Consider the following 27521-nt stretch of genomic DNA (forward strand, 5'->3'; position numbering starts at 1 on the left):
TGTCTTCTCAACATTCAGACATGACCTTGCATGCATTTTAAGATAGTAACCTAACTTCCCCATTCTGAATTATTTTGGTTTGTGTTTCCATCCTATCTCATTTCTGCTATTCGGCCCATTAAGTCCGTGCTGGCTCTTCGCAAGAGCAATCCAGCTAGTCCCACCCCCCGCCCTTTCCCCGTAGCCCTGCAAATTTTTTCCCTTCAAGTACTTATCCAATTCCCTTTTGAAAGCCACGATTGAATCTGCCTCCACTTCCCCCCACCTCAGGCAGTGCATTCCAGATCATAATCACTCGCTGCATAAAAATGTTTTTCCTCATGTCGCCTTTGGTTCTTTTGCCAATCGCCTTAAATCTATGTCCTCTGGTTCTTGACCTCTCTGCCAACAGGAACAATTTCTCTCTATCTACTCTGACTAGACCCTTCATGATTTTGAATACCTCTATCAAATCTCCTCTCAACATTCTGTGCTCTAAGGAGAACAACCCCAGCCCCACCGATCTATTCACATAACTGAAATCCCTCATCCCTGAAACCATTCCAGTAAATCTCTTCTGCACCCTCTCCAGGACCTTCATATCCTTCCTAAAGTGCAGTGCCCAGAATTGGACACAACACTCCAGCTGTGACTGAACCAATGTTTTATAAAGGATTATGATAACTTCCTTGATTTTGTACTCTATGCATCTTTTTATAAAGCCCAGGATTGAATTTGTACTTAGTGTTTCTTCTATTTGTTTATTACATGGTCCTTCATTTTATTTATAATATTATAGTGTGCTGAACATTTTCGCTCATTTATTCCTGACACACTATTCTCATTAGAGTGAGTTAATATTTTGGCTTCTGTGTTTCAGATAGCGCTCATAGGTGAGCCTTACTCCCTACATCCTCAAGTATTTTCATTTGCCTTGATACTTCTAGGTAAAATATAACGCACTAAAGATAACGAACAGAGAACACTTTTCTAAATTACTTCAGCTATTGGTTTTAACCTGTGCCTCCACAGGATCCTCATTTTCTAGAGTAACAGAATAACACTCTGTCTTGTTCTTACTTTAGGTTTTAAATCCAAGCGGGTTGCTGAGGGAAGTAAGGGTGGAAATTGCAGAGACTCTGTCCACAATCTTCCAATCCTACTTGGACATGGGAGTGATGTCAGAGAACTGGAGGATTGCAAATGTTACTTCCCTGCTCAAAAAGGGGGAGAGGGATAAACCCGACAACTTCGGCCAATCAGCCTAACATCGGTGGTGGGGAAACTTTGAGAGACAATAATCAGGGACAAAATTAATTGGCACTTGGAAAAATATGGTTTAATAAATGAATGTCAGCACGGATTTGTTTAAGGCAAATTGTGTTTGACAAGCTTGATTGAGTTCTTTGAAGTAAGAACATAAGAAATAGGCCTCGAGCCTGCTCTGCCATTCAATATGATCATGGCTGATCATTGATCTCAACTCCACTTTCCCGCCCGACTCCCCTATCCGTTCATTCCCTTAGTGTCCAAATATCCATCGATCTCAGTCTTGAATATACTCAACGACTGAGCATCCACAGCCCTCTGGGGTAGAAAAGTCCATGGATTCACAACCCCCTGAGTGAAGAAATTTTTCCTTATCTCAGTCCTAAGTGGCCGACCCCTTATTTTGAGACTATGACCTCGAGTTCTAGACTCTCCAACCAGGAGAAACAGCCTCTCAGCATTTACCCTGTCAAGCCCTCTAAGAATTTTATTAATTTCAATGAGATTACCTCTAGAGATCATAAGCCCATTCTATTCAATCTCTCCTCATAGGACAACCCTGACATTCCAGGAATCAATCTAGTGAACCTTCGTTACACCCCTTCTAAGGCAAGTATATCTTTCCTTAGGTATGGAGTCCAAAACTGTACACAATACTCCAGGTGTGGTCTTACCAGAGCCTTATATAATTGCAGCAAGACCTCCTTACTCGTATACTCCAACCCCCTTGCAATAAAGGCTAACATACCATTTCCCTTCCTAATTGCTTGCTGTACCTGCATGTTAACTTCCTGTAATTCATGTACAAGGACACCCAAATTCCTCTGACTACCAACATTTCTTAGTCTCACCTTTTAAAAAAAATTTTGCTTTTCTATTCTACCAAAGTGGATAATTTCACATTTCCCCACATTGTATTCCATCTGCCACCTTCTTGCCCACTCACTTAACCTGTCTATATCCCTTTGCAGCCTCTTTGCATCCTCCTCATAGCTTACTTTCCCACCTAGCTTTGTATCGGAATGGAGAAGGTTGATGAGAGTAGTGTGGTTGATGTTGTGCATGTGGATTTTCAAAAGGCATTTGATAAAGTACTACATAATAGACTTGTTGGCAAAATTGAAGCCCATGGGATTAAAGGGGCAGTGGCTGCATGGATACATAATTGGCTACGGGACAGAAAGCAGAGAGTAGTAGCAAACGGTTGTTTTTCAGACTGGAGGGAAGTGTGCAGTGGTGTTCCCCAGGGATCGGTATTGGGACCACTGCTCTTTTTGATATATATTAACCTGGACTTGGGTATAGAGGGCATAATTTCAAAGTTTGCGGATGACACAAAACTCGGAAATGTAGTAAACAGTGAGGAGGATAATAACAGACTTCAGGAGCACACCGACAGACTGGTGAAATGGGCAGTCACATGGCAGATGAAATTTAAAGCAGAGAAAAATAATTTGATTGGCATTGTAGTAATCAATTAAATAAATAAAATAGTTATGACAGGGCAGGAGATGTGTTGCAGCTGCAATATGTGGGAGCTACTGGACAGTTTTATCCAGGGCAACTACATCTGCGGTAAGTGTCTGCAGCTCAAGGAACTTCAGCTCCGATTTGAGGAGCTGGAGTTCGAGCTGCAGACATTGCAATGTATCAGGGAGGGAGAAAGTTACCTGGACACTTTGATCCAGGAGGCAGTCACACCTCTTAGACTAAATACTGTAGAATTGGCACGTGGTCAGGGACAGGAGGGTGTGACTGCGAGTGAGGCAGGTACGGGGATCCAGGAGGTAGCAGTGCAGGAGCCTTAGCCTCTGCACTTGTCCAGTAGTTACGAGGTTCTTGCAGCCCTTGTGGACGAGTGCAGGGACTACAGGGAGGATGAGCAAACTGGCCACAGCACTGTAGTTCAGGGGGACATTCAAGTGGAGGGAGTAAAAAGGAATGTGGTTGTAGTAGGCAACTGTATAGTTAGAGGGATAGACACTGTTCTCTGCAGCCAAGAACGAGAGTCCCGAAGGCTGTGTTGCCTACCCGGATCCATCGGCTCAGAGCTGGAGAGAAACTTGGAGTGGGAGGGGGAGGATCCAATTGTCGTGGACCAGGTAGGTACCAACGACATAGGTAGGACTAAGATGTTCTGCTGAGGGAGTTTGAGCAGCTAGGGACTAAATAAAAAAGCGGAACCACAAAGATGATAATCTCCGGATTATTACCTGAGCCATGAGCAATTTGGCACAGGGTAAATCAGATCAGAGAGATGAATGCGTGGCTCAGAGATTGGTGTGGGAGAAGTGGGTTTCGATTCATGGGGCACTGGCACCAGTACTGGGGAAAGAGGGAGCTGTTCTGTTGGGACGGGCTTCACCTGAACCATGCTGGCAAACCGAATAACTTGGGCAGTAGAGAAGGCTTTAAATTAAATAGAGGGGAGGAGGGCTCAAGTGGTGTGAAGTTTAGATTGATAAAGAGAAAAGACAAGGAAGTAATACAGGAAAGTGATGGGGGTAATGATAAATGGAGTGTGTCAGGAAGGGACAGAGCCTACAAAGATAAGAGTGCACTAGCAAATGGGGCCGGGGTAGGAAAGAATGGTAAAACGACAAAATTAAAGGTTCTTTATCTGAATGCGTGCAGCATTCGTAATAAGATAATGAATTGACGGCACAAATAGAAACAAATGGGTATGCTCTCGTGGCTGTTACAGAGACGTGGTTGCAAGGTGACCAAGGTTGGGAGCTAAATATTCAGGGTTATTTAAAATTTCGGAAGTAGAGGAAAAAAGATAAAGGTGGTGGGGTAGCTCTGTTAATAAAGGATGAAATTGGTATAATAGTGAGAAATGATCTTGGCTCAGAAGATCAAGATGTCAAATCAATTTGGGTGGAGGTAAGAAATAGCAAGGGAAAGAAATCACTGGTAGGAGTAGTACACAGGCTCCCTAACAGTAGCTACACTGTAGGGCAAAATATAAATCAGGAAATAAGGGGGGCTTGTAAAAAAGGTAATGCAATAATCATGGGCGATTTTAACTTTCACATAGATTGGACAAATCAAATTGGCAAAAATAGCTCTGAGGAGGAGTTCATAGAGTGTATTAGGGACTGTTTCTTAGACCAATACGTCAGGGAACGGGCCATTTTGGATCTGGTAATGGGTAATGAAACAGGATTAATTAATGATCTCAAAGTAAAGGATCCTTTGGGAAGCAGTGATCATAACATGATAGAATTTTACATCCAGTTTGAGAGCGAGGATCTTGGTTCTGAAATTGCTGTATTAAACTTAAATAAGGGCAATTATAAAGGAATGAGGGCGAAATTAGCTAAAGTGGACTGGGTAAACAGATTAGATGGTATGATGGTGGATAAGCAGTGGCAAACATTTAAAAAGATATTTTATGACTCGCAACAAAAATATATCCCTGTGAGGAGGAAAGACTCCACAAAAAGGGTGAACCAACCATGGCTAACGAAGGAAGTAAAGGATGGTATCAGGTTAAAAGAAAAAGCATACAACATGGCAAAGATTACTGGTAAGCCCGAAGATTGGGAAAACTTTAAAAAACAGCAAAGGATGACGAAAAGAATGATAAAGATGGAGAAAATAAATTATGAGAATAAACTAGCAAGAAATATAAAAACTGACAGTAAAAGCTTCTACAAGTATATAAAAAGGAAGAGGGTAGCTAAAGTAAACATTGGTCCCTGAGAGGATGAGACTGGGGAAATAATAATGGAAAACAAGGAAATGGCAGAGGAATTGAACAGATATTTTGTATCTGTCTTCACAGTAGAAGACACTAATAACATACCAATAATAGTAGAAAATCAAGGGGCAAAGGGGAGGGAGGAACTAAAAACAATCACTATCACTAGAGAAAAAGTACTAGGTAAACTAATGGGTCTAAAGGCTGACCAGTCCCCTGGACCGGATGGATTGCATCTGAGGGCCTTAAAGGAAGTGGCTGCAGAGATAGTGGATGCATTGGTTGTAATCTTCCAGAATTCACTGGATTTTGGAAAGGTCCCAGCGGATTGGAAAACTGCAAACGTAACACCCCTATTCAAGAAGGGAGTGAGACAGAAAGCAGGTAACTATAGACCAGTTAGCCTAACATCTGTCATTGGGAAAATGCTAGAATCCATTATTAAGGAAGTAATAGCAGGACAGTTGGAGACTCATAATACAATCAAGGAGAGTCAATGTGGTTTTATGAAGGGGAAATCGTGTCTGACAAATTTATTAGTGTTCTTTGAGGAAGTAACTGGCAGGGTGGATAAAGGGGAACCAATGGATGCAGTATATTTGGATTTCTAAGAGGCATTGCATGCATACCCGTATGCAGCAAGACCTGGACAACATCCAGGCTTGGGCTGCTAAGTGGCAAGTAACATTCGCACCAGGCAATGACCATCTCCAACAAAAGAGTGTCTAACCACCTCCCCTTGACATTCAAAGGTAGCCATGATGTGGAGATGCCGGTGATGGACTGGGGTTGACAATTGTAAACACCTTTCTGTCTGCTCACTGTGATTGCCTTGGCAACGGGCAGTAATCACCAGGCATTGTTCTGTGATTTTAAAATGCGAAGGATTCGAAAATCTAATTTCCACACCGTTCACCTGACGAAGGAGGAAGCCTCCGAAAGCTTGTGGAATTTAAAATAAATTTGTTGGACTATAACTTGGTGTTGTAAAATTGTTTACAATTGACATTCAAAGGCATTACCATCGCTGAAACCCCCACCATCAACATCCTGGGGATCATCATTGACCAGAAACTTAACTGGACCAGCCATATAAATACTGTGGCTACACGAGCAGGTCAGAGGCTGGGTATTCTGCAGCGAGTGACTCACCTCCTGACTCCCCAAAGCCTTTCCACCATCTACAAGGCACAAGTCGGGAGTGTGATGGAATACTCTCCACTTGCCTGGATGAGTACAGCTCCAACAACACTCAAGAAGCTCGACACCATCCAGGACAAAGCAGCCCGCTTGATTGGCACCCCATCCACCACCCTAAACATTCACTCCCTTCACCACCGGCGCACTGTGGCTGCAGTGTGTACCATCCACAGGATGCACTGCAGCAACTTGCCAAGGCTTCTTCGACAGCACCTCCCAAACCCGCGACCTCTACCAACTAGAAGGACAAGAGGAGTAGGCACATGGGAACAACACCACCTGCACGTTCCCCTCCAAGTCACACACCATCCCAACTTGGAAATATATCGCCGTTCCTTCATCACGGCTGGGTCAAAATCCTGGAACCCCCTTCCTAACACCACTGTGGGAGAACCTTCACCACATGGACTGCAGCGGTTCAAGAAGGCGGCTCACCACCACCTTCTCAAGGGCAATTAGGGATGGGCAATAAATGCTGGCCTTGCCAGCGACGCCCACATCCCATGAACGAATTTTAAAAAAAGGTGCCACATAAAAGATTACTGCACAAGATAAGAGCTGATGGTGTTGGGGACGATATACTGACACGGATAGAGGATTGGCTAACTAACAGAAAACGAAGAAGGGTCATTTTCAAAATGGCAATCTGTAACTCGTGGGGTGCTGCATGAATCAGTGCTGGGGCCTCAACTATTTACAATATATATCAATGACTTGGATGAAGGAACAGAGTGTCTTGTGTCCAAATTTGATGTTATGATACAAAGATAGGTGGAAAAGCACATTGTGATGAGAACACAGTGTCTGCAAAGGGATATTGACAGGTTAAGCGAATGGGCAAAAATTTGGCAGATTAAATATAGTGTGGGAAAATGTGAAGTCATCCACTTTGGGAGTAAAAATAAAAAAGCAAAATATTATTTGAATGGAGAAATACTACACAATGCTGCGGTGCAGAGCAATCTGGGTGTCCTCGTACATGAAACACAAAAAGTCAACATACAGGTGCAGCAGGTAATTCGGAAGGCAAACGGAATATTAGCTTTTGTTTCTAGGGGAATGGAGAATAAACGCAGGGAACTCAGACTACAACTGTACAGGGTGCTGGTGAGACCACACCTGGAGTACGGCGTACAGTTCTGGTGCCCTTATTTAAGGAAGGACATACTTGCATTGGAGGCAGTTCAGAGAAGGTTCACTAGGTTGATTCCGGGTATGGAAGGGTTGTCTTATGAAGAAAGATTGATCGGGTTTGGTCTATACTCATTGGAGTTTAGAAGAATGAGAGGAGAGGGTGACAAATTTGCTTGAGTTCTTTGAGGACATAACGTACAGGGTGGATAAAGGGGAACCAGTGGATGTAGTGTATGTAGACTTCCAGAAGGCATTCGACAAGGTGCCACATAAAAGATTATTGCTCAATTTAAAGAATCACTGGATTGGGGGTAATATTCTGGCATGGGTGGAGGATTGGTTATCTAACAGGAAGCACAGAGTTGGGATAAATGGTTCATTCTCGGACTGGCAACCAGTGGCCAGTGGTGTTCCGCAGGGGTCGGTGCTGGGTCCCCAACTCTTTACGATCTATATTAACGATTTGGAGGAGGGGACCGAGTGCAACATATCGAAGTTTGCAGATGATACAAAGATGGGAGGGAAAGTAGAGAGTGAGGAGGACATAAAAAACCTGCAGGGGGATATAGACAGGCTGGGTGAGTGGGTGGAGATTTGGCAGATGAAATACAATATTGGAAAATGTGAGGTTATGCACTTTGGCAGGAAAAACCAGAGAGCAAGTTATTATCTTGATGGCAAGAGACTGGAAAGTACTGCAGTACAAAGGGATCTGGGGGTCCTAGTGCAAGAAAATCAAAAAGTTAGTATGCAGGTGCAGCAGGTGATCAAGAAGGCCAACGGAATGCTGGCGTTTATTGCTAGGGGGATAGAATATAAAAACAGGGAGGTATTGCTGCAGTTATATAAGGTATTGGTGAATCGCACCTGGAATACTGCATACAGTTTTGGTCTCCATACTTAAGAAAAGACATACTTGCTCTCGAGGCAGTACAAAGAAGGTTCACTCGGTTAATTCCGGGGATGAGGGGGTGGACATATGAGGAGAGGTTGAGTAGATTGGGACTCTACTCATTGGAGTTCAGAAGAATGAGAGGCGATCTTATTGAAACATATAAGATTGTGAAGGGGCTTGATCGGGTGGATGCGGTGAGGATGTTCCCAAGGTTGGGTGAAACTAGAACTAGGGGGCATAATCTTAGAATAAGGGGCTGCTCCTTCAAAACTGAGATGAGGGGAAACTTCTTCACTCAGAGGGTGGTAGGTCTCTGGAATTTGCTGCCCCAGGAAGCTGTGGAAGCTACATCATTGAATAAATTCAAAGCAGAAATAGACAGTTTCCTAGAAGTGAAGGGAATTAGGGGTTACAGGGAGCGGGCAGGAAAGTGGACATGAATTTAGATTTGAGGTTAGGATCAGATCAGCCATGATCTTATTAAATGGCGGAATAGGCTCGAAGGGCCGATTGGCCTACTCCTCCTATTTCTTATGTTCTTATCTTATTGAAACATACAAGATTCTGAGGGGACTCGATAGGGTCGATGCTGAAAGGATGTTACCCCTCATGGGGGAATCTAAAATTTGGGGGCATAGTCTCAGAATAAGGGGTCGCTCGTTTAAGACAGAAATGAGGAGGAATTTCTTCTCCCAGAGGGTTGTGAATCTTTGGAATTGTTTACCCCAAAAAGCTGTGGAGGCTGAGTCATTGAATACATTCAAGGCTGAGTTCGACAAATTTTTGATCAGCAAGGGAGTCAAAGGATATGGGGGAAAAGACGGGAAAGTGGAGTTGAGGTAAAAATCAGATCAGCCATGATCTCATTAAATGGCGGAGCAGGCTCGAGGGGCCGAATGGCCTACTCCTGCTCCTATCTCTTATGATCTTATGTGTGAAGTGATTCATTTTGGTAGGAAGAATGAGAAGCGGCAATATAAACTAAATGGTACAATTTTAAAGTGGTGCAGGACAGAGAGATCTGGGGGTGTACGTACACAAGTCTTTGAAGGTTAGCAAGGTAAGTTAAGAAGGCTGTCAGAGGCATAGAGTACAAAAGCAAGTATGTTATGCTAAACCTTTATAAAACATTGGTTAGGCCCCAGCTGGAGTATTGTGTTCAATTCTGGGTACCGGAAGGGTGTCAATGCCTTCGAGGGGGTGCAGAGGAGATTTAATACGGATGAAAGATCTCAGTTACTTGGAGAGACTAGAGAAATTGGGGTTGTTCTCCTTAGAACAGAGGAGGTTAAGGGGAGATTTAATAGAGATGTTCAAAATCATGAAGGATTTTAATAGAGTAAATAAGGAGAAACTGTTTCCAGTGACAGAAGGGTCGGTAACAACATGACACAGATTTAAGGTAATTAGGAAAAGAACCAGAGGTGACATGATGGGGGGATAAAAATTTACCCTGCAAGTTGATCTGGAATGCACTACCTGAAAGGGTGATGGAAGCAGATTCAATAATAGCTCTCAAAAGGGAATTGGCTAAATACTTGTATGAAGGAAGTTTGCAGATGAGTGGGGCTAATTGGATAGCTCTTTCAAAGATCCAGCACAGGCACGATGGGCGGAATGTGCTGTATCATGCTATGATTCTATGAAATAACCCCATAACAGTAACCAGAGCCAGTTATTTCAATAGATGTTTAATTCAAAAAGTTTTCATTCAAACATATATCTGAACAAATCAAACAGCATGTTGTATTGGAATTGAGTGGCTTGGCTCCTCCCTAAAGCAAATTGCCATGAGCAAACCAGCCAATCATTATAACATTGTATCAACTTAAACTGGAGCATGATTATGTGAATGAAGCTGTTTTTTTTAAACCCGTAAATACTGTGATGATTAAAGGAGCCAATACATAAGCTAAAACCTTGATCGAAATACTTCATTTTTGTCATGGTTAGTTTTCGATATACCATGGTGCATACGTTCCTTTAAATATAGGAAAGATGTTGGCTTGGAATGGGGACCATGTAGCAGACAACAAAATAATTCCTGTGATCCAGTGAGAAAGGTCTTCAGACTACATACATAATAATGCCATTTCCATCATAATGCAGGAAAGGGAGTGCTCTGTGATGTGTTAAGCTGGTGTGATGCAAATGATCCTTGGAACATCTGTTTTAGTCCTATGCTCATATGTGGAAAGCAATTAATTGCTGTAGATGAATCAGGTACACTATGCAGCTGTGCCTTGTTGAGAATGGATCCCTTGGCTTCTCAAAATTAAAAATACAGCCAGGAAGATGTCATTGCACTATATTAGCTGCTCTATGGAGCCTAAGTTACTCAATGTTCAGAGGAGTTTTCACGACAGGTCTTTGAACAGAATTGACAGTGCATAAACCCTTAATCAAAAAAGTGTACTTTTTAGTCTATGTAGAGTTATGTCTTTATAGATCAGTACTTTTTCCCCAAATTTTCTCCCATCTATGATATCTGCCAGCTATTGACTATTTCCCAGCTAAGCAATTAAAAAGGCAGTTTGCTCCCAAGGTTTTTGATCCAGCCATGAGGAGCAGCTGATGAAACTTGTCGATTTTTGCATTGTATCGCACTCTATCCTACTGACTCGAAAAAGAAAATTCAGGGCTGGAATGGCTGAAGAAAAGATAACAGGAGGACCACCACTTATCACCTTTCTGATTCTGCTTTTTCTTTTCCCACTTCACTGGCATCCAGACAATGGTCAATGATCAGATGTCAGGATAATGACAGGAAGGTTGTGTTTTGTGTGAGTGTTGCATACTACAAAATATATAGCCTGTCGGGCTTTTCTTGTTACTGGTCTATGGACTGCATGCTATCTTTCAAAGTTTGTGCGCAAAAGTTAAGTCTCATCTATCTCATCCGCTGTGAGAGATCAAGGTGTATAATTATCAAACGCCAAATAGCTTTTGGCATGAAACCCGAAGTGTCACATTGTACCTTCAAAATCAATCCCATTTCTTCTTGCACTGTCCCTCCATAGCTTGGTTTTGAACGGATGTGGAGGCGATGTGCCCTTGATGGTCAGTGTAGTCTCGCATTCCTAATGAGGTCTGGGTATTAAGCACAAATAAGTCAGCAAATCATGGACGGAATAAATCAAATGAACCACTTCCACTATTAGGTAATTGAGAGTAGATTGTGTTTCTATGAAGTATTGTTATAAATATCCAACTTCATGTTAGCTAGTTCTAACCATTGGCAAGAAATTATGCTGGATGGTTGCAAGGACAGTTTAGTTAGTACCAAAATGGTTGGAATTGAACGAGAGATGAGACTTGCAACGTTAAAGATTAATGAGTGGGTGTGTGCAGAAAATGGGTGAGATGGAAGCTGAAGCAGTTTATCATCAGATGAGGTAATTTTTACTGTAATGGCACTGATCCATTTATTAGTACAGGCATGTTATGAAAAATGAAAGTTGAGCCTGTTATTTTTCACTCTGGTGCTATCTGTCAAAGGCATTTTCTTTCCCTGGCAGCAGGAATCGATGGCTAACTTTGAAGGCCAGGGCACTCCATTCAGTTTATATGTGATGACATCCTTACTGAAGCATTAAATTTGTAATGTCATTGTTACAGCATTACAGGAATATAAATTCAAGTTGTAGTGGTTTGTGCCTTACTACAGAATAACAGCTCTGCACATTTGCTTATATTACAATAGTGACTACACTTCAAAAGTAATTCATTGGTGGTAAAAACAAATAGACTGTTCTTTAAAGAATGTAAACATTTTCCGTCTATTTTCCTTGTTTGGATCTCCTGGATCCGAGTGGAATATGGCCTTAAGAATAAAGGCCCCATGCTTTGGCACATCCTGAGGATGTAAAAGGCACTATATAAATTCAGTTGAGAATTAGTAAAATACTTGCTGTGATAGTTAATCTGGTGATTGTATGTCTAATTTGTTTTTGTTCTCCTTTTTGTCTTTGCAACTGAAACTGCCAAATAAATTCTTGGAATAAAGTCGGAACTCCACGTTCACACAGGAAGGAAGCCGTCTGAGACCTTCATCTGTTGGACACTTGGTTGACCACATAGTACATGTTTCGTCAAGTGAAGTCTTTGCTAACCACAAATCTCCTTCCTCCACACAAGCGAACAGTATTATTCTGGAGTCATCTCCGTAAGTTTTCCATGCTGTTATTTGTTCAGGAGATTTAACTATCTTGTGCACGGGAGTTTGCAGGTTACTTGGGTTTGGAACTTAACATTATGGTTGGGTAGGAGGTTCACAGCAAATTCACTTCTTTAAAAAAAAATGTTTTCTTCATTCGTCCTGGTTTTTAAATAGCTTTTTTTCGTTTGGTAAGACCTGCTGACATCAATTCCATGTTACATTTTTATAATCAAATCTAAATTGCTCTTGTATGAAACTTGCAAAAATTACTTCAACTATTAGTCCTGCAATGTGGGTGTCATTGGTCATGTGTCCAACAGCAGTCAGTATTCACACATCCAAGCAGCATAGAAGATAGACACAAAATGGAATAAACGCTCATAGTATTATACTTTTTTCCCCAAAATAATAGCAACGATCAAATCCAGGGTTCTGCTGGTGATTGTGAAAACCAGGATTTTGTCCTGTTTCAAATTATAAAATATTTCTTTAATATATCTTCATTTGAATTGTAGCTGGGCTTAAACGTGAGATGTTTCAAATGGAAGCCACAGTTGCTGCTGTTTGTTCAAACTTCTCGTGTTTTGTCTTGATGCGATGACCTAGGTGTGAGCAAACACAAGTATATTATCTGGGTTTGATATTGAGGCACAAAGGGGGCCCGTTTGTTTTTCTTTGTCTGTAAATAGTCCTTCATCGGAACTAGTGATTGGCCAGACGTATCAGACTTAGGGAATATTGATTGCATGGTTGCCAATGAGAGAAGATGCGTAATAGTCACTTTGGGCCAAGACACTTGTATGCCTATTAAATATTGAAAGATTCAAACCCATCCATATATTAAAAGCCAGCAGTTAATGCTGTATATGTTTGGAAGATTAAATGATTGAAATTATGTTTACCTATCTGTTGTGATTGTGCCTGGGGCTCCTTCAGAGTAATTTGTTTCGTAAAGAAAAAAATGTTTTTTGGCCACAGATCAGAGAAGCTGCTAGGACCAAGCATAATTTCGAAAAGCTATTGGCGATTTCATAAGGTCATGCTTTCCCATCATTTGGCACATGAACTTTTAAAAAAAATTCTTGCATTCTTAGACCACAGTGAATGAAAAACACCCAAAAATCAATTCGTGTCATGCAGTTGAGAAGCTCAGATCACAGAGTTTAAAATTAAATTTTCAGATGATAAAAATGTAGGCCTACCCGTAGAAGTTGCCTTGTAGTGAGCATCAATGAAGAGTGTTGGGAGAAGCCTGAATTGTAACCATCTGAGATCCTCAAATGGATGTGTGCATCGTAATTGACTCTGGTTGTTTCTTACTCTAGTCCAAGAATATAATGTAAGAATAAAATAAGTCACTGAGATCATTTTACAATGTCATGTAGTTTGTGTGCAGGCTCCGAGAAGATTTATTCAGGTCTCTTCCCTTTTTTTAACCTGTTTGATGGTAACTGGAGCATCTCCAGTAACAGCTCCTCTTCCCACCCTTAAACCATCACCTCGAGTCCCCTAAGGATCCATTCTTGGAACCACTTCTCTTCATCTGAAAACAGCAGCTCAACTTCCACATGTAAGCCAGTGACATCCAGCTCTACTTCTCTGCCATCTCCCTTAATCTCTCCATTTCCCCTGTTCTGTCAGATTCCTTGTCTCACTTCCAGTTTCAGATGAACTTCAACTAAATATTGGAAAGATTAAAGCCATTGCCTTTGGCCCCTGCTGTGAATTCCACTCCCTCTCCAGTAACTCTTTTCAACCTCCCTGGCCACTGTCTCAGGCTTACCCCGACTCTTTACACCCTCATAGTCCTGTTTAACCCCAAGCCAAGGTTTTATCCCTATATTCTCTCCATCGTAAGAATCATCAGCTTCCACCTCTGGAATGTTGCCCATCATCTCCAGACTCAACTAATCCAACACACTCCATGCTAGCCTCCCATTCTCCTCCCTCCAGCAACACCAGCTCGTCCAAAACTCTGCTCATATCGTATCCAGCACTAAATCCAGCTCACCCATTATCCCATGTTTGTTGATTTACATTGGCTCCCAATCTACCAATGTCCCAAATTTAAAATTCTTGCCTTTGTCTTTAAATTCCTCCATGCTCTTGCACCTCTACCTCTGTAGGCTCCTTCAGCCAAACTCTCCGTTTCTCTGATTCCAACCTCTTGTGCATCCCCATCTCCCTTCACCCCATCACACTCTCTGCAATTCCCTCTGCCTCTCCATCTCCCTTGGCTCCTTTTGGATGCTCTTTAAAACTCACCTTTTTAACCAGGCTATCGTTTATCATAATTTTTTTTTTGTTATGGGTCTGTTTTCTTCCCCATTCCTCTGTGGAGCACCATGGGCATTTTCTGTGAGAAAAGTATTATAATTATTTCTCATTCTTATATTCTGTTAATCCTGTTAAATGTCTTTGTGGTGACATCAGTTTTTAAGATTCGTTCAAGTTTTCAGCATAAAACTAAAGGATTGTACTTCTGCAGCTGGACCTAAAACTGTTCTGACACATTTCTAGCAACAGTGCAAACATAAGGATTAAGAATGTATTAGTTAAAAAACTAAGTGCTGTAGCCTTTTTAACATTTTAATAGAATTCAGGTTTCTAGAGATGCAGTTTGAGACTGGTACTTGGAGCGATGCAGGTAGGCACACCTGAGTTATGTATATGGCTCAGTAGTATTGCATGGCAAGGGAAAACGGCTGTGTGCATGCATGCTTACATGCATGCAAAGGAATCCACTCTGATTTTAATTAAAACAGAAGCAATGGAGCAGCTGGCTCTCCTCTAATGTTCGAAGGCTGAAAATGTTCTCCCACCTTACATTGGGAAAGAAAAAAAATAGCCAAAAGGGTGCTGAAATTGCAACTTGTGCAAAGCAGTGTGAGGCTTGAGACTGTCTAACTCTAACTAAATTTGATTTGGGCAGCTTCACACCTGAGGTACACTTCAGATTTTCCTTTGATAAGCTGAAACTGCTCTGTATCAACACGAAGTATAAGTAGCCTATTCTTTTGCTTCACCTTGTGTATAAAAATTAGCTTTGATTAGAATTAGCAGATGACCCATTTCCAACCAACTTGACTGATTTTTTTCTTGGACTCTGGAGATCTGCAGATACATTTTGTTAAAAGATAATTTAAATGTATATGGCAGATATTTTATTCATTATTGCATACTGCAAAATATCAACATTGTCCTATTGGAAAGAAATACAAACATGCCCAGTTAGAATAATGCAGCCCGCTGCACAGTGTACATCATTAAGCAGATTGCCTGGGGTTACAGCATAGAATACTGTTTCTAGACTGCAAAATAATCTGCTTTTACCTAACCATTCACAATGAATCTCAAACTTGGCTGAACAAACACAAAGCAGTGCAGTCTTTGGTTAAAGTTTGATTCTTGAAGCTCACAGCTTGTTATACTAATATGAAGGGTGCACTATTTCTTTTCAGAGGAAATAATAGACTTCAGAGGAAATAATGACCTTTTCAAGAAAGAATGCAACTGTGTAATATAAGTAGCAAAATCTTTCACCTTTTTTGGCTAACATCTTTATTTGCTTGTTGTAAGGTGAGAATGGTGCTAGGTATGTTGACTTGTTTTCAAGAACTGCTATGTCAGCCCTAACAGTAATCAAAAGCTTATAGATTGTTGAATAGGTAGAGTAATTCCACTGTTTCTCAAGTACAGAAACATCTAGTTTGATTTAATACAAGCAGTTGAAGAGGAAGGAAAGTCTAGAGGAATACATTTTGTTCAAAGTACTTCCCATATTTATATTGGGAAGGGGACAAACACTAGAAAATCATGGATTTGATAGTGCATTAAAATAATTTCTTCATTCAGTAGAGGCCTGGCCTGTCCTAGCAGCTTTTCTTGCTGCTGGGCTATCCAGAAGCAGCTCCACTGAATGAAATGTCACCGATTATAGGTTCCAGAAGCACCTGACCCAGGGTAAAACACCGGCAGCTGGGTGTGCATCTTGCTTTCAGTAGAGATGCATCGAATGCCTCTTCAATGGTGACGTGTCCTACCATCCCTGTCCATTATCAAATAACCTATTGAACTAGGTTGTATCCAATATCCTTCATCATAGCCAGCATTTCTCCAAAGTAAGTGAGTTTTTTAATAGGGCATTAATCTGTTTATTTTAAATGGGTTAACACCTCCATTTAGATAACAGACAGGCAAGTGCTGTTTTATTTTTATTCGTTCTTGGGATGTGGGCAACACTGGCAAACCACTATTTATTGCTCATTCTTAGTTGTTCTGAGGACATTAAGTCGACCATGTATTATGGGACTGGAGTCACATGTAGATCAGACTTCATAGAAGTCACAGATTCCCTTCATCCAGGCTTTTGTCATCTTCAGATTCGACTATTTGAATGCTGTCCTAAACCCCCTCCTCCATTCCACCTCCTTTGTCTACTTTAAGACCCTCCTTAAAACCCACGTTTTTGGTCAAGCTTTTAGTCACCTCTGCTAAAATCTCCTCCTTCAGCTTAGCATTCACTTTTTCCTTTCATCTCTGTGAAGTCCCTCGGCACTTTTCTTCTACTTTAAAGGCACTATATATTGATAATCCTGACCATTTTGATAAGCAAGTAGTATATTGGGTTTAGAAGGACAATGTTTTTCAATGATTTACTGAAGTATTCCCTGTTGTAAAGTTGGATGTGAATGGATTAATGGTATAATGGTTGGTGGTAACCTAATAAGATCTAGAGCACAACATGGCATCTGTTTCGTAGTTAGTGGTTCAATACCAAATCAAAATTGTTTCACGAAAATTGAGAACATCCTGTTCCTTTTTTCTGTCAGCATTTTCAATAACTTTCCGGGGTTTAAACATGCCTACTTTTCTCGTTCCTCTCCTCCTGCAAAATGAGTGTTTTTTGTAATGCTACTAAAAATTTACAAACTCATTTTTAGAAATGTTTGATCACAGGTATGTCTTTTTTGAAACTGAGCAAATATGGTTCAATAATCATTGTTTTCCAAGTGGGAATTAAAAAAGGAAAATTTGAAAGTTTGCATTCATACATGTTTATGGAACTTTTTTTTGCACAGCTTCTAAATGGCAATTGAAATGGCTAGGAAAGGAGAATAAACATTGGAACTGTAAACTGAATGGTGTTAGTCTATGGAATGCAGCACAAGATGAGGAATTTTGAGGTATTACTGGGCAGATCATTGAAACTGTCTGCATAATGTGAGGCAGCAGTTAACAGGGCTTAATAGTTACTTGGGTTGTATGCTGCATGGAATAGAACAGACATCACAGGATGTGAAACTGAGCCCATATAGCACAATAGTTCATCCCCATTTTGGAGTAGTGTGTGCAGTTGTGGTTGCCATGTTACAGGAAGAACATCACTGCACTGGAAAAGATGCAGCAAAGAGCTACCCATTGATACTTGGCCTCAGACACCTAAACTGCAATGTGTCCTTTTCACCTCCTGTCTTCTATGCATGCTGTTGGTTCAGACTTCAGTTGCCTTTGACTGCCTGCTCAAGTTGAATCAGGTGGTGAAAAATCTTTGCATTTAGCTCGTCCCTGAGCTGAGCATTTTACCATGAATCCAAACCATCACTGAAGGGGTTTTCTTCCATCTCCAGAATGTTGCTCAGTTATGCTTCTATTTCTCTCCACTGTTGAAATCTTAAAACAAAAACAGAAAATGCTGGAAACCCTCAGCAGGTCAATTAGCATCTGTGGAGAGAACAGACAAGTTAACATTTCAGGGGTAGACCCTTCATCATAGATGCTGACTGACCTACTGAGAGTTTTCAGTGTTTTCTGTTTTTGTTTCATTTCCAGAACCTGCAGTTTTTTTTTGCTTTTTGTCTTTAATGTTGAAGCCCTCCTGCACGAAGCACCACCATTAAATCCCTCCTGTTCATGCTTAGTGTCCGCCTCTCCTTGTAAACTGAGACGTTCTTTTTGTATGAGGAGTTCTATTTAGATTTATGTCTTTGGGGGGTGGGGGGGGGGGGGGTAGGGCCTGGGGTGCCTTCTGTTTGAAGTCATAATGTATTAAAATCGTACATTTCTTTTAGTTGTCAGGAGACAGCTGCAGAAGGACAGCCGCCTGCATTGCCGCCAAAACAGAAAAAAAATACGACAGCCCAGTCTCAACAGTCTAACTCCTGCCAGCAGGAACTGGAGCCCTATTTCCAAGACATATTGGATGTTCCAGTAACATCAGGAAAATCGACAGTAAGTTATCGTGTGTTTGAATAACTCATTTTAGAATGTAAGAAATCTTACAACACCAGGTTATAGTCCAACAAATTTATTTTAAAATCACAAGCTTTCGGAGATTATCCCCTTCGTCAGATGAATGAGTGAAAAGGTTCTCAAATCGCATATCTTATACAATGCTGGGACAGCATCACACCAATCAAAAGGTGTCGTTGTTATTCAAACAGGCCAGTCACGGAGAACAGCACGTCCCAGTACACTGGATATACATTGTGTCAATTACACAGGCAGGCAGAAAGAAACCTAAAATGGCAGAGAGAGAGAGAGAATATTAAAAAAACATATAATTTTTTCCCCCCTTTTTGCTGGTGGGGTTACGTGTAGCGTGACATGAACCCAAGATCCCGGTTGAGGCCGTCCTCATGGGTGCGGAACTTGGCTATCAACTTCTGCTCGACGATTTTGCGTTGTCGTGTGTCTCGAAGGCCGCCAGCGGACAAAGGAGGAGCCATTGTCATACAGAACAGAACGGACTATTGCAAAGAAGCATACCGACAACTGGACAACCAGGAACACTACAGACAGTTACCCGCAGATCCGACCAAAGAACATACCCACCAGCTCAACAAACTGATCAAGACCTTCGATCCAGACCTTCAAAGCATCCTACGCACTCTCATCCCACGTACTCCCCGCGTGGGAGACTTCTACTGCCTCCCAAAGATACACAAAGCCAACACACCCGGACGTCCTATCGTATCAGGCAACGGTACCCTGTGTGAGAACCTCTCTGGATACGTCGAGGGCATCCTGAAACCCATCGTACAGGGAACCCCCAGCTTCTGTCGCGACACTACAGACTTCCTACAAAAACTCAGCACCCACTGACCAGTTGAACCAGGAACACTTCTCACCACGATGGACGTCTCGGCACTATACACCAGTATCCCCCACGATGACGGCATCGCTGCAACAGCCTCAGTACTCAACACCAACAACAGCCAATCTCCAGACGCCATCCTACAACTCATCCGCTTCATCCTGGATCACAATGTCTTCACCTTCGATAACCAGTTCTTTACCCAAACACACGGAACAGCCATGGGGACCAAATTCGCACCCCAATACGCCAACATTTTCATGCACAAGTTCGAGCATGACTTCTTCACTGCACAGGACCTCCAACCAACGCTATACACCAGATACATAGACGACATTTTCTTCCTATGGACCCACGGCGAAGAATCACTGAAGAGACTACACGATAACATCAACAAGTTCCATCCCACCATCAAACTCACCATGGACTACTCCTCAGAATCGGTTTCTTTCTTGGACACACAAATCTCCATCAAAGACGGGCACCTCAGCACCTCTCTACCGCAAGCCCACGGACAACCTCACGATGCTCCACTTTTCCAGCTTCCACCCCAACCATGTCAAAGAGGCCATCCCCTATGGACAGGCCCTACGAATACACAGGATCTGCTCAGACGAGGAGGAACGCGATGGACACCTACAGACGCTGAAAGACGCCCTCGTAAGAACGGGATATGACGCTCGACTTGTCGATCGACAGTTCCAACGGGCCACAGCGAAGAATCGCATAGACCTCCTCAGAAGACAAACACGGGACGCAACCAACAGAGTACACTTCGTCGTCCAGTACTTCCCTGGAGCGGAGAAACTACACCATGTTCTCCGCAGCCTTCAACATGTCATCGATGACGACGAACACCTCGCTAAGGCCATCCCCACGCCTCCACTGCTCGCCTTTAAACAGCCACCCAACCTCAAACAGACCATCGTTCGCAGCAAGTTACCCAGTTTTCAGGAGAACAGCGTCCACGACACCACACAACCCTGCCACGGCAACCTCTGCAAGACATGCCAGATCATCGACACAGATACCACCATCACACGAGAGGACACCACCCACCAGGTACATGGTTCATACTCCTGTGACTCGGCCAACGTTGTCTACCTCATACGTTGCAGGAAAGGATGCCCCGGAGCATGGTACATTGGCGAGACCATGCAGACACTGCGACAACGGATGAACGGACACCGCGCAACAATCTCCAGACAGGAGGGTTCCCTCCCATTCGGGGAACACTTTAGCAGTCAAGGACATTCAGCCACCGATCTTCGGGTCAGCGTTCTCCAAGGCGGCCTTCGAGACACACGACAACGCAAAATCGTCGAGCAGAAGTTGATAGCCAAGTTCCGCACCCATGAGGACGGCCTCAACCGGGATCTTGGGTTCATGTCACGCTACACGTAACCCCACCAGCAAAAAGGGGGAAAAAAATTATATGTTTTTTAATATTCTCTCTCTCTCTCTCTCTCTGCCATTTTGGGTTTCTTTCTGCCTGCCTGTGTAATTGACACAATGTATATCCAGTGTACTGGGACGTGCTGTTCTCCGTGACTGGCCTGTTTGAATAACAACGACACCTTTTGATTGGTGTGATGCTGTCCCAGCATTGTATAAGATATGCGATTTGAGAACCTTTTCACTCATTCATCTGACGAAGGGGATAATCTCCGAAAGCTTGTGATTTTAAAATAAATTTGTTGGACTATAACCTGGTGTTGTAAGATTCCTTACATTTGTCCACCCCAGTCCATCACCGGCATCTCCACATCATTTTAGAATGGTTGAAGGGGGTGGTGTCAGTCATCTGAACAGACTTAATAGTTTATCAGACACTCTAACCACTCTGCTTCACTTGAAATGTAGATTTTAAAAATAGCTGGACAACACAGTGCATATTATGTTGATCACAAACCATTCACAAAAAGCGTTTGTTAAATCTATTGAAAACTTGGTTCTGCATTGTTCTGAATGCAGTTTCTACACGAGTATAATAAAGCTGTATATTTGATCTTGTATTGTGTTTTTTAATGTGCTCAGTGAAATTGCATTCGGTATTATGTAAGTGAACATTAAGCTGATGCAATTCACAGCATTGATTCACAGTTTCCGATGGTGGGAAATTCTTCGATAATTATGAAACAAAGTTGCAAACCGACTTGAGGAAATCAAATTACTAACATGCTTGAAACCCATAGTGCACACAAGAATGAAAATTTAATTCTGATTGACTTTAATATGTTTTAGATTTAACCATATAAACCTGTGAAAGTGGACACTTGGTCTTAATGTGGCTGTATTCTGTGGATTAAGTGCTGAATTCAACAAAAGTGTAAATAGAAACTAATTTAAATGAAGAAAATTGTAGAAACATTTGGTGATTTCTCAGACTTTTGTTACTACAGAAGAATTGATAGTTTCTGAATTAGCTAACACCATCCACAACCTGCAAGCCATGGCGCAGCTAATGTCAATAAAAGAGCAATTATGAACAGTCCGAAACCCAACGGTGTGGACGGCAGTCACAGGAGCTCCGACGAAAGTCAACTGATGACAGGTTCAATCCAGACAACAGCTTTCCTGTAATCACTGGAACTCTGTTTTATTTGTCACATACCACAATCCCAGCCTTTTTCTTTTAGGTGTCCCAATTGCTGTGAAATAATGTTTGGGTGTTTAAATGTAGGCCAATATCTTGCTATTTAATGTGTTTTCAAATAAGCAACCTTCAAAAGAATGAAATAAAAAGGAAAAACTGCCAGTGTTGAAATCTGAAATAAAAACTGCCTGAAGTACACAGCATCTGTAAATAGAAAATACAGGTTATTAAGTTTGAGATGAGCACCCTTCATCAGACCGCTCTGAAGAGTGCACCTGAAACGTCACAACCTATCTTTTCTCTTTACAGATGCTGACTGACATTCAAAAGACTTGATCGAATTTTTTTTTAAATTAAGAAACGTGGTTAAAGGGGCCAAGGCCCGTAGTGTAGAATACTACAGAAGTCGAAAAGAGTAGGTGACCCAAGATGAAAATCGCACCTACAAAACTGTCTTTCAAAAGTCTGTAGATTGTAGGAGGAAGGGAAAACTGAGGGAGGTAATGGGTTGCTTTCATTTAATTTCACAGAAAAGTTGAAAGAGGTTCTCAAAAACAATCATTCACCTTAAATGGTAATTGATTAGTTTGGGCCTGATTTGTTGCAAATTGACCTCCAGAGTTGAATGTTAGTGTCCCATATGTTACGCCACTGCTTCTTAATTTGCAACCTTTCAGAAGAATCTTCAACCTGTTCAATACATATTAATATCCTGTTTCTGCTTTCTGCAGCCGAATGGTATTGTTCCTCATGACAATCTAGTTCCGATAAGAATGAAAGCAGATGAGAATGGGAGATTTGGTTTCAATGTTAAGGTAGGACATCTTGCTCATATTTACAAACTCTCTCATGCAATTGAATGTGCATCACCTATTCTGAATTTGTTCAGTAAATTTAGACTTCGCAAATTTTTTTGACCATTTTTCCATAGAAGTGATTTGGAAATGAGAGTTACTTTAAGTGTTTTTTTAAGCAAAATGTATTCTTTTAAAAGGCACCCTGATGAAAGATGTTTTTTTTAAAGAAATAAATGTTTTTCCCAGAGACTAAACAATAAGCAATCTGTTAGCTTGTCTGGTAAACACCTCACACCCATTGTGTTGGAAAATCCTTTGATCCTATCTGAAGAGGGAGATTAAAAAGTGAATCACGTGCAGTGAGACATAGTGAATCAAGAAAGCTGCAAAGGCAGTCAGGTTTGCAATAGAGGGAGCTGTGAGGGCTTTCACCGAGGCAAAGAGGTTAGAAATGCTGAAGAATTGTTAGAAACTGCCCTGTTTAAGTCAAGCAAGATGACCACTGATTGGGCTAGGATGGTGTTTTCTTTATCTTGTATTATGTGAAAATGAGTTATACGGATTGAAGGGAGAGAGTCCAGTCATAATAGCTGTTCTGCATATTCACTTTCCTGCGAAATAAAACAGCGTAACAATTTGCACGTGGTTTTGTCTCCCTAAATGTTTGTTCGGTCTGCCTTCGGAGAGATTGAACAAGTACAAGTGTAAAAACACCGATATCTGGTTCAGGTCACATGGGGTTATTATTGTTTTACCCCCAGGTTACACTATCTCACAAGTAGGGGCAGTGTGAGTTAACTCCCATAAAAGTAAGATGCTCAGGCTGCTGATTGGGAGCAACTGATGCAGCTGAATCCAAAAAGCTATCTACAGTAGACCGAAATTTGTAATGCTTGTCATCAGCATGGTTTGGACAGTAGAAATTGGTTTGTGTACAATGTACATTCCTGAAACGGTATCTAGTAATGGTGGTGGACAATAGTTTATTTTACTGGAATAGGGAACCCAGGTCTCATTAAAGCAGTATGTTGCACCTTGTATTTTAATTGGCTGTTGGGAGCCTGTTCTAGCGTCAGTCATGCTAGATTACTCATTTTTTTTAAAATGTACAATTTAGGACAATATTCAGTTCTGTTTTCTTTTTACAGGGAGGTATTGATCAGAAAATGCCAGTAATAGTATCACGAGTGGCTCCTGGAACACCAGTGAGTAGTTGTCTACAAAGTACTGTATAAAGTAATATTTTCTCACCAATGTATGGCATATTAAGAATCATTAAAATTGGCATTAACTGATTTTTCAATAATTTTTTTTTCGGGCGGTGAATTGGAAGAGATGGCCTTGTCTGTGAATGTCACACGTGCAGTGCTTCTGGGCCTGTTTTTTGGCAGGGAAAGTAACAGGCTTTGTAATTTGTAATTGTTTTAAAGGGACCTGGATATTACATTAACACCATCAAACTGCAGTACTCTCCATAATTATACAGAATTAAGACTATTCCTACAGCACAAAATGAGAAAAACACCTGCAGTTTAAAAAAAATAAAATCTCCATTTCTTTATCCCTGTAGAATTTTAAACGCTTCTAATTTCAAAAGATGGGAAATGGTGTTCCACAGGGATCAGTGTTCGGACCACTGTTGTTCACAATTTACATTAACAATTTGGACTCAGGAATCGGAAGGACAATTTTAAAATGTGTGGAAGACACCAAGTTGGGGGGGTACAGTTAATACTGAGGAAGAATGTGACAAAATACAAGAAGGCGTTAATAAACTTACAGAATGGGCGTGTAAATGGCAAATTAATTTCAATAGAGATAAGGTGAGGTGGTGAATTTTGGTAGGAAGAATAAGGAGACCACATACTGCTTGGATAATAGTCTAAATGGGGTAGAGAATCAAAGGGATCTAGAGGTACAAATACGCAAATCACTAAAAGTAGCGACGCAGGTTAATAAGGCCATTTTTTTAAAAAAAAGCAAACCAAGCACTGGAGTTCATTTCCAGAGGGATAGAATTGAAAAGCAGAAAAGTTATTTTAAACTTGTATAAAACCTTGGAGTACTCTGCACAATTCTGGTCTCCATATTATAGAAAGGATATAGAGGCACCGGAGAGCGTACAAAAAAGATTCACAAAGATGATACCAGAACTGAGAGAACATAATTATCAGGAAAGGCTGAACAGGCTGGGAGAAGGCTGAGGGGTGACCTGATAGAGGTCTTTAAGATTGTTAAATGGTTTGATAGAGTAGATGTAGAGAAAATGTTTCCACCTATAGGGGAGTCCAAAACTAGAGGTCATAAATATGATAGTCACTAATAAATCCAATAGGAAATTCAGGAGAAACTTCTTTACCCAGAGAATGGGAAGAATGTGGGACGTGCTATCACAAGGAGTAGTTGAGGTGAATAGCATAGATGTATTTAAGGGGAAGCTAGATAAGCACACGAAGGAGAAAGGAATAGAAGGATATCCTGATCGGGTTCGTGAAGAAGAGTGGGAGGGGGCTCATGTGGAGCATAAATGCCAGCATAGACCTGTTGGGCTAGATGGCCTATTTCTATACTGTAGTCTCGATGTGACTATGTATGTGATTTCAATCTGGTTTGAAAGAGCGTGGATTGTATTTTAATTTCATTGTCTTGACACCAAAAGCTTTATATTATATATTAGCTTTATTTTCACTGACAAACAATCCACAAAGCCAGCTAAATTAAAAATCTAAAAACAAATGATTTTTCTCTGAATCTACTCTGATTTTTGGGGGTCCCATTTTCCTTCCTTGATTTTCTCTCACTTTTTGACACTAAAAGAGCCATTAAGAAGCCTGGGTTTTTAAATAGCCAAAAAAAATAACTTTAATGATCCTTAAAAACACAGTGCAGATTTGCCTGCACAATAATAACTCCTTGTGTACTGTGGCATCTGAGTTTCAGAAGAAACTATGGAGTGTGACTTTTCTGCTGCAAGTGAGGCACTTTTCAATACACCTCATCCATAAGCATGAATGGTTACGTAGCAGCTTTTCCCATTTAACAAACGTCTTGCTGCTTATAAAGCTTTCTATCTTTTCATCTATCGACTTCAATATTTCTTGAAAAATTTGACTTACGCAATTTCTATTTGCCGAATCTCAAGCTGCGAGAAACCAGTGGAGTGTGTGAACGGCCAACTTCAGCAGGTGTTCAGCCTTGAGGGGTTGGTACTAGTGGGAGTTCAGACTAATGCTACATTTTTTGAGTTAGACACAAAGGAATTGGTAGTGTTGGGCACCCTTGTGATGTGTGTGGAGTGTGATATATAGAATATCATGGCTCATCAGTGTATCCAGGGGCAGCACAAGGTTGCGTGTTTAAGCCACGTTGCCAGTACTTGAGCACATAATCTAGGGTGACACTTAAGTGCAGTGCTGAGGGAGTGCTGCATTGTCAGAGTTACTGTATTTCAGATGAGACATGAAAAGGATCTGAATGCCTCTTCAGGTGAACGTAAAACATCCCATGGTAATTTTGCAAAGAAGAGCAGAGTGTTCTAATGTTTTGGAATTTGAGCAAATATTCAGCAGATGGGTAAGTTTTTGGTGTAATGTTAAAACCCAAGTGGTGGTCCATTTTTTAAAAAAAATTCCCCTACAGGTAGGAGCTGAAGAATCCAACATTGGATTCTGGTTCAGTAAATTTGCGAGAACTAAATGCATAGATGTTACTGAAATTCACCTCTGCTGTAAAACTTCTGTAACTTTAAATTAGATAGTGTGACACAATGTTTTCACTATAGAATACAACAATTTTAAAACTCTGATTTAAATGGCTATAAAGATTTAAGACATCTTCTGTTATCTCTTAATGTGTAGGCTGACACTTGTGTTCCACGACTCAATGAAGGTGATCAGGTTGTACTGATCAATGGTAGGGATATATCAGAGTACACACATGACCAGGTTGTCATGTTCATCAAAGCCAGCTGCGAGATTCGATCTGAGGAACTAATACTATTAGTTCGGCCCAATGGTAAGTATGAGTCTTCTAAAATGACATTGACACTTTATAAAAATAACAAAGTAACTTCTATTCAAGCACAAAAGCTTTTTTGTGTCTAGCATGTGTAACTGAACTATCTAAACCCAATTTCCTGAGTGTGGTATATTACAGTGCTTTGAAGTTCATTCTATAATTGTATGCAATGTTTTGTTGTCGTCTTAAGCTGTTTACGATGTTGTAGAAGAGAAGGCAGAAAGTGAACCTGATTTTCAGTACATTCCAGAGAAATCCCCTCTGGATGTAACCCACCAGGATGACGATGCCTTAAGAGAGTCAATGATACATTTACGGGATGGTCTGGAGACCGGAACTGTTCTTGCACAGTTTGACGTGAGTATCTAATTACCTTGTATTTTTGTTCATGAATGTTCATGTTTTAATCAAAGTATATATGAATATCATTTTTCAGACTTGCATTTACCTGGATAAGAAATATAGTATTGAGCATGTAACACAGTATTCACTGATCAAAAGCTGACCACGATACCCATTATTATTTAAGATCTATATGTTACTGTATACAACAGCTGTAACTATGGAAATTGCCAGGATAATGAATATCAGCTCCTACACCATCAAGAAGGCTATCCTCGGAACATCTGGCAATTTGCTATGGCGGATGAAGCTAATGGTCCAGTATACAATA

At 41.2% G+C, this 27521-nt stretch overlaps 1 protein-coding gene across 2 annotated transcripts in view; it reads left to right on the plus strand.

The window, feature by feature from the left end:
- Positions 1-27521, plus strand: part of ptpn4a (protein tyrosine phosphatase non-receptor type 4a) — a 240491-nt gene that overhangs the window by 169450 nt on the left and 43520 nt on the right. For both annotated transcript variants that reach the window (XM_067987103.1, XM_067987104.1), the window contains 6 exons: positions 12190-12348; positions 18414-18573; positions 22766-22849; positions 23980-24036; positions 26689-26845; positions 27039-27205. In XM_067987103.1, the coding sequence (XP_067843204.1) occupies positions 12190-12348; positions 18414-18573; positions 22766-22849; positions 23980-24036; positions 26689-26845; positions 27039-27205 (784 nt within the window). The remainder of the gene's footprint in view (positions 1-12189; positions 12349-18413; positions 18574-22765; positions 22850-23979; positions 24037-26688; positions 26846-27038; positions 27206-27521) is intronic.

Source organism: Heptranchias perlo, chromosome 7 (assembly GCF_035084215.1).
Source record: "Heptranchias perlo isolate sHepPer1 chromosome 7, sHepPer1.hap1, whole genome shotgun sequence".
Classification (NCBI taxonomy): Eukaryota; Metazoa; Chordata; class Chondrichthyes; order Hexanchiformes; family Hexanchidae; genus Heptranchias; species Heptranchias perlo.